Consider the following 13,586-nt stretch of genomic DNA (forward strand, 5'->3'; position numbering starts at 1 on the left):
TGTCTGTCTCTATGTGTTGGCCCTGCCATGGACTGGTGACCCGTCCACGGGGAACCCCGCCTCTTGCCTGAAGGGTTAGGAGTTAATAGGCAATTACCTGCCAAGTGTGTTCAATGTGAACAGCAGCGGAACTGGACCTTATTCCAGAGACAGGAGCAGTCAGGACTTGACAAAACTCAAAATCTTTATTTTACAAAAAATAAAACAAGAGTAAAACTGGTAACTGAAAGATAAAAGTGGTCGGCTGCAGGCTGGAGAAGAAGCAGGCAGGGAGGCAACAGACCCACCGACACGAGGCACTGAAGCTGAACATAAACTCCAGTAATCACACAACAAGAAGGAGGAAGGAGCTGTGAGGGCAAGGAACCCTGGAGCAGAGCTGAGGAGGATTGAACCAGACAAGACACAGGTGAAGAACCAAAGAGCAGGAAACTGGAAAAGGCAGGAAGCAGCATATGATTACACATGCATAAGGGAAGAGAACTTCAAAATAAAACCAGGTCTGACAGAGGCTGTGGTCTGGACACAACGATCTGAACTAAGATGTCCATCATAACACAGACTGAAAGTCCAAAACTTGAGGCCAAGATAATTAATTTGAATAATCTCAAAAAATACCAAAGCCCAGACAGAACCATGACAAGGTGGCACAGATTAACTAGGGATAGTCATCAATCAACGAAGATGTGACGTGACAACAGGACGTTCATATTTTTGGAAGTCATTCATTCATTCTTTCACATGATGTCAAGAAGCTGATTATTTTAAATTGTGTTGGGATTTTTTTTATATGTTGCAAGGTGAGAATGTGAAAAAAAGCATATGAATTTCCATTGGCGAAGCATGCATAAGAAATACATTTAAAGTGGTATATTATATATATATATATATATGTGTGTGTGTGTGTATATAAATGTGTGTGTGTGTATATATGTATATATATGTATATACACACATATATATGTGTGTATATATATGTATATGTGTGTATATATGTATGTCTATATATATATATATATATATATATATATACACACACCTTCATGCAGTTATGCAAATATTACTTCATTTTTAAGCTGTGCTGCTCAAACTGCTACACACTCTGACACACAGGAGGGTGTGTGGTTCCACTCCACGCTGCTTCCAGCTTTAAAAGCTTGTTTTTGTTGTTCATGATGTCAGTGTTACCAAGGCCAACAAACCCTCCGACCCCCCCTGACATTTTGCACCCAAGGCAACTGCTCATGTCGCCAAGCCACGAGCTGGAGTGCATTCTGACTCAACAGCTCCCCTGAGTGGACCAAGTGGCAGGGCAGGTCCCTGCTTTACGAAGGTTCTGGAAGGCCTCCTGGGAATCAGACTGTTGAAATCTGAATAATTAAGGACACTAAATAGTTTATAGTGGTGTGGGTTGCAATACACAAACACACTAATGTTATCTAGTCTTACCAAAATGTAAAATATTACAAGTTACATTCATTAAAAGTCAACAAGTCACTGATTACAGTATTTTTGCATTACTCAAACCAAATTTGACATCAGTGTGTCAGTCAGGCTCATATATGAACAGTTTATTCCTGAAACGATAGAGACGCCAAGAACATCCATCCATCCATCCATCTTCGTCTTCCGCTCAGTCCTTACTAGTAAGGGTCGTGGGGGGGGGGGGGGGGGGGGCTGAAGCCTATCCCAGCATCTACGGGCGAGAGGCGGGGTTCACCCTGGACAGGTCACCAGTCCATCGCAGTGCCAACACATAGAGACTAACAACCATTCACACTCACATTCATACCTCCAGTCAGTTTAGAGTATCAATCAGCCTCGTCCCCAAACTGATGTCTTTGGACTGTGGGAAGAAGCCGGAGTACCGGAGAGAACCCAGCAGGAACAGGGAGAACATGGAGACTCACACAGAAAGATCCCGCGCCCGAGCCGGGACTCAAACCTGGAACCTTCTTGCTGTGAGGCCACAGTGCTGACCACTGCACCACCATGCAGCCACGCCAAGAATAATTAAGTCTAATTTCAACAAGATTAAACAAGTTTTGAACAATTAGTACTCAAGAAATAGGTTCCACCTGCAAATGGACATGGCCTAACTGATAAGATTCAGCTACTAAAGTGAAGACATGGAGTGTTACATGATGTGGTTTTGAGTGACAGTTACAGTCCTAACCCCTTGACCTTGATTATAACTCCATCTAGTGGTTGGTTTGTGTATTTTTGTGTCCGAGATGCGTGTAGTGGTCTGTAACAGTCCTGTAAGTTACACTGGCACAGCTTCTGTGGTTGAGGCTGCAGTTTCCTCTCATCTAAAAGAAGAAGAAGGTCCTCCTAGTGATGTCCATAGGGGCCCAGCACCTCTGGACCTGAGCAACCCCCAGCCTACTCGGGCTTGGACCCCTGATAATGTCCAGTGGTTGTTTGGAGACAGTTTGATCGCTCTGGGATAAAAAGGACAATCATCAGCATTGCAATAAACATCTCTTTAATCTGCGACCAGATGGAAACAGTAGTCTACCTCATCCCTCAGCAGGTGGCAGCAATACCCTTTAATTATTCCTCTATCACTAACAAAAAAACAGCAACAAAATACACTGATGCAGCATCTTTTTCTCCGTGAAACTTCTTCGGAAAACACGAAAAGTCCTCTTCAAATGTCTTATACTTTGCAAATATCCGCGGTTGAGGCTCTGAGATGATTTGGTGTCTTCTATTTAATCCTTTTACATTGTGTGAGTTGACGTGGTCTCGGATTTATGCTGGTTTGAATGCAGGAGTTAAGAGGCGGCGAACAACATTCGGGTTTCCCATGCGAGCGGAGGCCCGCGAACACATCTGGAGGGAGGAAGGCTACGAAGTTAGCCGGCTAGCGTCTGCACGAAGATGCAGTTGGCTCTGAGTAAAACCTTTGGCCAGAAGCCAGTGAAATTTCAGCTGGAACAAGATGGGGACTTTTACATGGTCGGGTCGGAGGTATGTGACCATCTATTCATACACTCTCAATGCTTAATGCAGCTCTGTAATAAAAGCCTCCGTTGACGTTACCCATCCTTCTGGCAAGTTGATGCTAGCATGCTAACAAGCGCCCATTGAAGGCTCGGTAAACAAAGACATCCCCGACGACGGAGACTGGAAAACGCCGCTGATGAATATTCGTCTTACATTATACGGTTTCCAAAGTCATAAGAATTTCATAAAAGAACTTCTCATTCCCGGTTACGTTACTTTAATGAGTGCGACCGCACCAAGTTAGCTATGAGACGACGTCCCCGGGAGAGTAACGGTACTTGTTAACCTTCCTGGCGCCTTCCTGGCGCCCCGTCGGACTCCGCCACATTTGACTTTTCATTCTGAGCTGCTGTCGCAGACCAGGTGACCGTGTCCAGATGTAGCCGCCAGGACCAGTTTCCTTAATGCTCCTGAACTGTTGAAGGACCAGGACCCTTCCGACTTTGTTCTTTCAGGTGTTCCAAGGGAGACTCCAGCAGCATAGCTGACCAGTTACAGCTCAGATAGAATAGAAGTAGCTGAGGGGAAACGCTTCATTCCGTCGTCATATAACCTCCAAGCTCTCACTCACTGTGACGTCAAGAGTAAACGGCACCTTCATCAGTGCAGCACATGAAAATCATGATACAGAGTGTGACATGTAGACAAGAGAAAACAAATGCAAGTACATTTTTGTTAAGGACCAAGTGGTGCCCACCGTCGCGGCCTGCTGTTGTGGTATTTGGAGTTGCATCGGTGGTGGATTACAACTCCATAGTCCAGGCTTCACCAGCCCTCCTCCACCAAACACCAGAACGTTTGTCCCTTGGCCAGAACCCCATCTTCTGTCAGGGTTTACTGACAAGCTTGTCTGGGTCGTGAACATGAGCTTCCCATCAGAGCATCGAGGCATTTATACTGTGTCACTCCTTGATATCTTTACAGTGTGGATGTATAGAATCAACATCTGCACCTCTGCTGAATCTAGCTGTACTTGTATGAAATGCTCATCTCAGACGCAAGAGCACCTTTTGCAAAAATGCATTTGTAACTTCACAAAGGCCTGTGAATGCCAGCAAAGTACAAATAAAACAATAAATGAACACAACAACAATAAAAATACTTCACAAACATTTCACAACTGCAAACAGACAATTTTCTGCTTCTGTCCCATCGGTGAGTTTTGATGTTTCCCCACGGGGCCCAGGGAGACCTCTTAGGATCGGATCATGGTCTGCTGATTAGAGCAAAGTCATGTGGATCTGGTAGACCTTCACATGGGTCGAACCTCCTCTTTTTTCCAGGTTGGGAACTACCTGCGTATGTTCAGAGGCTCTTTGTATAAAAGATATCCATCTCTATGGAGGAGGCTGGCCTCGGTGGAGGAAAGGAAGAAGATTGTAGCGTCATCACACGGTGAGTTTTCAGGTTAATGGGCAGTGCTGCTGGATATCTGAAATGTGACTTTTGAGTCGTCAAACTGTCATTGCTGTACCGTTACGGGAGCTTTGACTGAACAGGGTGAAGCTGCAGAGACCAGGCATGAATGTCCAGCCCAGCTAACGAATCAAACCGTGGAGGCTGCTGTTCTTTGTACCAGTGGTTCTCAAACTTTTGTCAGTGATGAACCCTCTTCAAAATAGTTTTAGTCAAGTGCCCCCTGACATGCGCCAAACATTGTTGGTAGAAGCTAAAGAGGTCCAGTGCTGTGCCATCAGTGTCTGATTTATTAAAGTTAAACAACCAATAGCAATCATTTGCTAGCCTTGGCTAAACAACACAGTGCCTCGGGTGCCAACTTCCGGTCCTTCGTCAGCTCTGGTTTCGCCTTCTTTTCCACTTGTTTCTCTGTATTTTCAGCACCATCGCTGCTGCGCTTTAGCCACATCTCCATCGTTACAGTGCGTCGTCATGGCAACGGCAGGTTATTGAAGAGTGATGCTGGATCAACGGGTCAAACTAACTTGGTTTTGGGAGAGTCCGTTTTTTTAAGGATATTAAAATTGAATACTGAATATAAAATTCAGTGTATGAACATACATTTGTACTTTATTAAACTTTTTCTAATATAATTATTTCCCAAGACTTAATTCTTATTAGGGTTACTGCTTTTTTTTTTTAAATATATGTTTTTGTAAAGCTTCACGTACCCCCATTTGAGAACCAGCGCTCTATACAGTCAGTGCTACACACAGAGACACAAAGCATTGCTGCATTCACAGCTTTGGAATTACTGTTCACTTGCAGTCTTCAAACACTGCTCTCTCTCTACTTATTTTGAAATATTACATGAAGGAGTTTGGGGAGGGAACTGCTGGGTTTGCAGTGCGACTGTTGGAGACCCTGGAAGGTCTCTGCCCGAGATGCAGTCACGCTGCTCTCAAGAACTGCTGCCCAAAATCTTAGCAGAAGGAGACTCCCATCTGTTTTGCCCCCATTGTCTGTCTGCAGCCACCAGCGTGACCCTGCTGAAGGCATCCGAGTGTGAAGAGATCTTTGAGGGGAATGACGAGAAATACAAGGCGGTGTCCATCAGCACAGAGCCCCCGGCTTATCTCAGGTAAGATGTAGGTTCATACAGCACCACAGAGGCTTTCCTGCTTTCTGGTTTGTAACCTTTTTTGCCTGTGTTTTTATATCAAAAAGTGTCTAATCTTGTGATGGATGAATGCAAGTTCAGCAATTCAATAAAAAGTATGTAAAATGGAAGGGATCAATAAATGTTCAGTAGCAAACGAATACAACAATTTACAACAAATCTGGAACGCCAGTAACTCAATGTGAAGACATGAGCGTCCTGAGTGAAGGCCAGAGACAGGCCTTCTCTTCTTGTCTAGTAGCTGAGAGATGAGGAACCCACATCCCGGCGAGTAGACAAGTTTGCAGTTCATGTGGCAGATTCAACTATTTGTGGCAAGTTATGTTAAACTGTTGGTCTGCATACTGGGCCATACGGGCCATAATTCTGACCCGTCTTTGTTTTCTTCTTCTCGTTTATTCATTTGGTTTATTTGACAAGAGTTAGCTATAAGCTGATTTCCATCTGCAGTCCCTGGGCAGGAGGAAACACAACCCTAGAGCAACAATTCATTTCTTCTGAGTCCGTTCCCCCTACAGATGTCGTATCCTGAGTCAGTAGCGCTCTGTCCTCAACAGTGTCCTTCCTGTCTTTCCTGTGAAGGGAGCAGAAAGCAAAGAGGAGCAGTCAGTGGGTTCCCACGCTGCCTAACAGCTCTCACCATTTGGACGCTGTGCCTTGTTCCACCACCATCAACCGCAACCGGATGGGTCGAGACAAGAAGAGGACCTTCCCCCTATGGTACCAAAGCTGTTGGTTTGAAGTGAAACTACACCTGCAACAAAACGGTTCCATCTCTGTCACCGTCTGTCCGCCTGTGTGGCCACTCACTCGTGCGCCGGCGGACATACGTGTCTCATTTTGTTCTGGAGCTCGGAATGTTTTTGTTTTTAAACATTAAGAACTAAGGCATGTATTCACTGAGGAAATGAAGCGCTTAAGTCTGTCTTATGCTCCTTTCACACTGCACCAAAAAAGCGGGTCAACAGGGGTTTTTCGGCACTCTTAAAGGGTCGACTGATTTCGACCCGCATCGACCGACTCGCCAAGCGTCCCGGGTGTTTCGCGGCTCGACTCGCCTGCAGTGTGAAAAAGGCAACCCGCGTCGTCTCAGGTTTCAGGCGACCTTCCTGTGGCATCCTGATTGTGTCTCTGTGCCGCCTGTCAGGCTTCACCTGTAGCTTCTGCTGCTCCCTTCCTGTCGACCCAAAGACTCCATCCTCCTCTGCTGCAGTGGCGCTCAGACATTTTCCATCTGCGCCGAGTTTGTCTGCTTTGCAGAAGAGACGACTGTAGTGACTTGATAAGCTGGTGATGATGATGTATCTTTAGGATGTTAACACAGTTCTTACTCGGGGGTTTCGTCCAACGAGAAACCATCAGTCTCAGATTATAGCTTATCGATGAGTTCTTTGTGGGTCAGTGGCTTGCATACAAATATAAAAACGAGTTGGGACACTTCTTAGATATTTTATATAGATTTTACTACAAAAAGAAAGCACGTAAAACAGATTAACAGTTCAAGCAAAGCAATTCAGGCACGTGGTGGATCAGACATGAATCATAAGATTTATCTGAGACTCAAGTGGACGGCAAAGGTAGCAGGTAAAAAGGTGTGTGGTATGAACGATGGTGGCCTACGCAACATTGCGATGCACGCAACGACAACGCTAACGTTCGACTCCACAACGTCCACGTTGTTGTTTGTTTACCTCTCAGTGTTTGGTGCACGTTTACGTGTAATGATGACGTTGTCAGCGCGATGACGTGGAGAGAGAAAAACACAGGCATGCAGCCTCACAGGGTCTGCTGGAAGCTGGAATGAGCCCTGATGCTGAGCAAAGGAGGGTCCAAAAACCGGCGTTGACACATGTTTTTCAGTGTGAAAAAGGTATCAGATACGTGTGTCTTGACAACCACCAAGTCAGCAGCTGGGCTTAATAAAGGCTCCCTGCTTCAGGAAGGTAGAGTGAATGATGGGAGCATTGGCATCAAATCAGAGGGATGTGTGTGGTGAGGGACCGCTCCAGCTGCTGGTGTAAGCTCCCAGCTGTCGTCTCCTCTGGTTGTTCCCCTTCCTTATGAAGTCTCCAAGGTTGATGAGTGAACGGGACTCTGTAGAGACCTGGACCCAGACTGGTCCAGGTCTCCATGAAGATATACCAGACCTGACCAACACATTATAAGATCACAATTTGACTTTCAGTCTTCGATCACATACACAAAAACAAAATCAGCACTGAAAGCTTTGCCACTCCCACACTTATCAATACATGGTGGGTGGGTTATTGATATGCAGTGTATTTTTGCAGGCCTACTAATAGAATTCTGTTTATGAAGTAAAAATTGTGTGAGGAAGTATTTATCTGATTTGGTGTGTTGGTCTGATATACTTAGATATACTTTAGTTCAAGGTGATGGAACTGCAGTGATGGTCGCCTCCGTCGCTGTCCCTTCCTCACAGTTTATGGGAGAATGATTATCCTGGTACTGCATATATTCTGTTGGGTGTAAAAACAGAACAAAAGAGTCTGTTCCCAACATTTACACAGGAAATCCATTGCCGAGATAACAAGTCTGGTTGCATGGTGCCTTCTTCAGCTTTGATGACCACGACCCTGCAGTGATCCATGAGAATGCTGCCCAGGTGGAAGTGCTGGTTCCCATTCGTCTGGACATGGAGATCGATGGGCAGAAACTCCGAGATGCCTTCACGTGGAACATGAATGGTAAAGACAAGTAGCTGCTGATGACCCTGAAGGTCCAGTATATTCATCTGATGATTTTTTTTGCCCCCCCCCCCCCCACACACACACACACACACACACTCACTCACTCAGAGAAACTGATGACTCCAGAGATGTTCGCGGAGATTTTGTGTGATGACCTGGACCTGAATCCTCTGGCCTTCGTCCCCGCTATCACCTCAGCCATCCGTCAGCAGATTGAGTCGTACCCCACCGACAGCATCCTGGAGGAGCAGGCCGACCAGAGAGTCATCATCAAGGTGGGCTCTCAACCAAGGAGGAGTTTTCTTTCTTTCTCCATTCAACAAAATCTACCAGTGATGCAGTGCTGGAAGGTGGGATGGAACTTTTCAGTCAGTAACTGTTGTGGGGTTTTTTTAGACAACAGAAGGAGAAACAGTGATGTAATTGCTGCTGGTACTGTGATGGTGATGATGGTGGTGATGGTGATGATGATGGTGGTGATGGTGATGATGGTGATGATGATGATGGTGGTGATGATGGTGGTGGTGGTGATGGTGATGATGGTGGTGGTGATGGTGATGATGATGATGGTGATGATGATGGTGGTGATGGTGATGATGGTGATGATGATGATGGTGGTGATGATGGTGGTGGTGGTGATGGTGATGATGGTGGTGGTGATGGTGGTGATGGTGATGATGGTGGTGATGATGGTGATAATAAATACAGATTGACACCAATCTCACCAGGAGATCAGCCAGGGATGAGACTGTTAATGGATGGTGGCAGGGATGAGTGGGGCCATGCGGCGTCTCGGGGCAGGCAGCATGGAGCAGAAGCTTTATTTTGGAGGCAAGGCAAGTGTAGTCACAGAGCAGCATTCATAGACCAAGCAGCTCAGACGGCTTTACAGAGTCGGAAACGAGCCATTCAGCAGAGAGACATTCTCATGTAATATCAGGAATTCAGATTGAGACATTAGAGGGAGGAAAACATCAAGACAAGACTGAAATGGAACAAAACAAATGCTTAATTATGCACACATTGTGTAGCAGGGACACATGTCAGGAGGGCTGGTGGTCCTGAACTGAACTGGTACCAGTGAGAGAACAGACCTCCTCCAGTGTCCAGCTCACCTGGTGCTGATGTCTTCTCACGCCCACCAGTGAAACAGTCTGCTTGTATACGCATTCGAAGACGTGGATGTGTTCAACCCAGTTGTGATGTTTGTCTCTCCCACAGCTCAACATCCACGTAGGCAACATCTCTCTAGTGGACCAGTTTGAGTGGGACATGTCGGAGAGGGAGAACTCACCCGAGTCCTTCGCTCTGAAGCTGTGCTCAGAGTTGGGTCTGGGAGGAGAGTTTGTCACCACCATTGCCTACAGTATCCGTGGTCAGCTCAGCTGGCACCAGAGGACCTACGCTTTCAGGTCACACACACACACACACACATACACAGCTGTGGCTTAAGTGGTCTGACAGCATTGTCCAAACATGGGTCCTTTCTTCTCTCCAGAGTGTGAAGCTTTGATCCATTTTGTGGTATATTATGATGAACTGATCTCCTGCTTTGCTGGCTTTCTGCCCTCAGTGAGAACCCACTCCCCACAGTAGAGATTGCCATCCGTAACACAGGTGACGCAGACCAATGGTGCCCCCTGTTGGAGACCCTGACAGATGCTGAAATGGAAAAGAAGATCCGAGACCAAGACAGGAACACAAGGTGAGGCAGTTAGAAACAAGCAGCAGGTTGGACACAGTGCCTACACAGTTCCTTTAGCCTGCTGAGCTTTTCTGAGTAAAATGACAAGCATGTCACAAGTTACGTCAGCATCAGGTTGTCGCCATGTAATGGCAGCCCAGGGAGCCAAACTGAGATCCTGAAACATTTGGAATGGGAGAAAAAACTGCATAATGTAGTTGTGTACTTGTCAGATGACAAGAGGACAGCTCTGAGGAAGCATGTTGACATTTCTGACTAAATGTGTCTCCAAGAGTGAGCGCTTGTGATGGGATCTCACTGACCTGCGTTACAGGCAAATAAACATGAATGAAAGAACCAAGTGCGTTGTAGCACATTCCAGCTGTGGGTAGCTTCTCTGTTTGGCCTGTAAATCATGGATGATAATCCACCAAGTGGCAGGTAAATGTTTAGACTGTCATAGTAACGTCGTAAATATCCGTCGGGCCATGTCCAAATGGTCTGCTGTCCAGCTGCAGACTGTCTCCAGGCTCCTAGTTGTGTTCTGGTTCTGGAGCTGTAGGACTGGACCAGCCTGCTCTGTGACTTGTTCTCATCCAGCACCAAAACGTTCACCCTGCAGGACAAATCCCTGCATCGGTGCTGGAGGGATGCAGCCACTGTTCCAATAAGGAAGCTAGATGGATTGTTCATCTGGAACACGCCCAGCACTCTGCAGACAAGCGGCATCAGGGCGCATTCATGAGCACAAAGACGCACGAGTGGAATCTCCTTATCCACCAGACATGTGGTTGGCTGGGACTGTCACCTTCGTGGAAATAACGCCACATGTTGCTTTCTTGGTGTTATTGCATTGACAAGCCGTCAGCAGAGAGCACTCTCTGCTGCGTCTCCCATGAAAACAGTCGTTGCAAAAGAACCACAATAAATCCAACCGTCACTGTGTCGTTCCTAAGGCCAGGTTAGCCGCGCTCTCTAGCTTCTGTCCCCCGTGCAACAAACTACAGATGGTGTCATTGCTGCAGGTTCAACAGAATCATCAGGTAATGTGAGTGAAATGTGTTTTTGTAGGCGTATGAGACGACTGGCCAACACCGCTCCATCCTGGTAGAAGACCACGTGAAACTGTACCAGGTGATGTGTCCTCTGGAGACTCCTGTTACACACACACACGCACACACACACGGGTCATCTGCTGAGCTTCTGGACTCTGCTTTAAGCATGAATGCACTCACGTTGCCAGAGTGACAGAACATCCCCTCCATCTGCACGCACACACACACACACTCTCCCACACACACACACACAGGCAGAGTCGCCGCAGCAACTCAAGTTTAGTCTTTTAGTCTGGTCATTTTCTGATGTCTGTTCCTCAAGCCACTGGCGCCGCACCAGACTTGGACTCAGCTGCTGTATGACACTGCTGCCTGGTTCAGGCCAGCGGACCAAACCCAGCAGAGCAGTGTGAACTGGCGCTTACGAGTGGCTGCATAGCGTCTCAACGGATCCGTGCCATACCTCGAAGTACAGTTCATGCTCATGTCTAATCTTTGCTCTGAACCGACCACACATCAACATGACCACTGCATTTCTATCATTCTCAGACATTCATCAGATACATTAATGGTTTATGTTCTAAGGTTGCCATGGAAACACAGATTTGCTCATTTCTTTTCACGAGGAGAGATTGATATGATGGAAACACTCAAGTATAAACTGAGTTTCAGTACACAGCGTCATGACTTTGTAGTAATCTTTTGACTGTCATCATGAAGCCGATAATCCACCATTACACTACTGATTTTTCTTTGCCATTCTAAAACTTTAACAGATTACAAATTGAAGTGCATCATTCACAGTTCTCCAGTAGAGGGCAGCATACAGTTACAATACTAAAAAAGAAACCTCAAACTGTCTAATCAGAGGTTGGGGTTGTGGAAATGTGGGTGGAGCTTGTCTGTGCTGACATGAACTTGAAAACCATCATAGCTACTTGGTAGCAGGGAGGTTAAACTGGCTGAATATTGAGTTCCACTTGAGCTCAGGTGGCTCCAGTGGGATGCGACGGACGATGCTCACGACAGCAGCTCAGTATTGGCAGGTGAACGTGGGATGGAAAAACAGTGTCAGTGCCAATAAGCAGCTCAATTGTCATGACAATATATACACAGGCCATGGTTGTCGGCATTCTGCCTCTTCCACAGGAAACTGGGATCTATCGGCCACTCGCCGATTGAGGATTGTCGGATCTCTGTTCAGCTCCAACAATGAAAGCGCCTCTGCACGGACAAGCGACTCATTACTCGTGCTCATTCACATTACGCGGCCTCACAAGCTCCGATCTGATTGGCTACTTTGAGGTTGACACAATGTAACACAGGTTTCTCTCTTTAGCGGGGAACAAATGATGAGAATTTCATGTATTTTTTGCCGTTTGTTTCGCAGTGTATTTTTGTGTCTTTGACTTTGATGTTTGTCATGACCCAAATCAGAATTCACTCCACGTTGTGACTGAAGACAAGAAAAGACACTAAAGTTGCTGTCGTATTTCCTTCCACTCGCCAAACTTGCCTGTAATCACAAACTGTAACTACCAGTGGCAGCGATGCTCCTCTGGTCATCCTACTCCTTACACGGAGACATGATTGAGCAACTTGTACTCCGTTGGCCAGGTGAGCACATCCACATGTCAGGTCAGTGTGATGTCACAGGAGATTTCAGGTCACTGGGCTGTTGAGTACACCAGTTCTTACTGACCAGAGCCAGTCACAGAACGCCTCAAACAAAAGTTAGGGTTCCAAATTATGAATGTGCTGGTTGCTTCTGTCTTGGTTATGTTGGTGTTTTTAAAACGACCGAAGCAAGCAGCATGCATGTGTAGAGTCAAGCATTAGCTGGTGAAGTCCTGCCAGTTCTCTAGATGCGGTTATCTGGGTTTTAGCATGTAGCCTCTGAGCTCAGTTAGCAGTTCGGAGAGACCGTGTGCACCAGTCTTCATCTGCATGCTAAAACATAGGTAGCGCATCCTGTATCTGTGCATGAGGGAACACTTGTCCCTGCCGTTCCCTCTGTGGTCCGCAAGAGCAGAGGAGAACACACTCATATCAACTGATTGTGTCTTTTCAAGTGATCATTTTACAACATGTTCAAAAGAACTATGGACACATGCGTACGGTCACTTCTTGTTCTCTTGTTTTGTAAAATAACATTTATAGTGGACATTTTTATATGGAACAATAACAATAAAGGAACTTTGTGGAAAATGTATTTTTTCTTCTTCATCGTCCATCATCCCTCCATCTTCTCCCGTTAAGGGTGGTGGGGGTTGAGCCTATTCCAGCAGCCTTCCCCCTGTGCTTCCTCGCTGCTGGTGAAACTTTGAAGTTTGTGGAACACTGCTGGCAAATATCAGGGCTAAGGAACACAGGATGCCTACCTGTGTGAGCGTGTGCGGGCCTGCAGACCCTCAGGAGGGCTCCTGATGCACATTAATCCTTCATTGTCATCACCACAAATGGGCTGTGGGATCCAAGATGAAGGAAAGCGTTTGAGGCTGATTGTGCTCACATCAGCGTGCACAAAGACGAGATGAAGCACTGGC

At 46.4% G+C, this 13,586-nt stretch overlaps 1 protein-coding gene across 1 annotated transcript; it reads left to right on the top strand.

Moving 5' to 3' along the window:
- The first annotated feature begins 2,799 nt into the window (after window positions 1-2,799).
- Window positions 2,800-13,241, top strand: LOC147244489 (SWI/SNF-related matrix-associated actin-dependent regulator of chromatin subfamily B member 1-like). Its single transcript, XM_086187543.1, has 9 exons — window positions 2,800-2,976; window positions 4,296-4,407; window positions 5,443-5,551; window positions 6,173-6,310; window positions 8,171-8,298; window positions 8,410-8,576; window positions 9,523-9,713; window positions 9,875-10,006; window positions 11,057-13,241. Exons 1-9 carry the CDS (start codon window positions 2,887-2,889, stop codon window positions 11,094-11,096), a joined length of 1,107 nt encoding a protein of 368 aa, XP_086043669.1. The 5' UTR covers window positions 2,800-2,886; the 3' UTR covers window positions 11,097-13,241.
- The last annotated feature ends 345 nt before the right edge of the window (window positions 13,242-13,586 follow it).

The sequence above is a fragment of the Aulostomus chinensis genome, chromosome 19 (assembly GCF_037954235.1).
Source record: "Aulostomus chinensis isolate RoL2024-O1b breed Wild chromosome 19, RoL_Achi_v1.0, whole genome shotgun sequence".
NCBI lineage: Eukaryota > Metazoa > Chordata > Actinopteri > Syngnathiformes > Aulostomidae > Aulostomus > Aulostomus chinensis.

Bases quoted from the DNA above. Each gene is read 5' to 3' on its own strand.
- LOC147244489 (XM_086187543.1), top strand. From the start codon at position 2,887: ATGCAGTTGGCTCTGAGTAAAACCTTTGGCCAGAAGCCAGTGAAATTT. The intron at 6,311-8,170 runs GTACCAAAGCTG...TGCCTTCTTCAG, and splicing joins AAGAGGACCTTCCCCCTATG to CTTTGATGACCACGACCCTG. The intron at 8,299-8,409 runs GTAAAGACAAGT...TCACTCACTCAG, and splicing joins CTTCACGTGGAACATGAATG to AGAAACTGATGACTCCAGAG.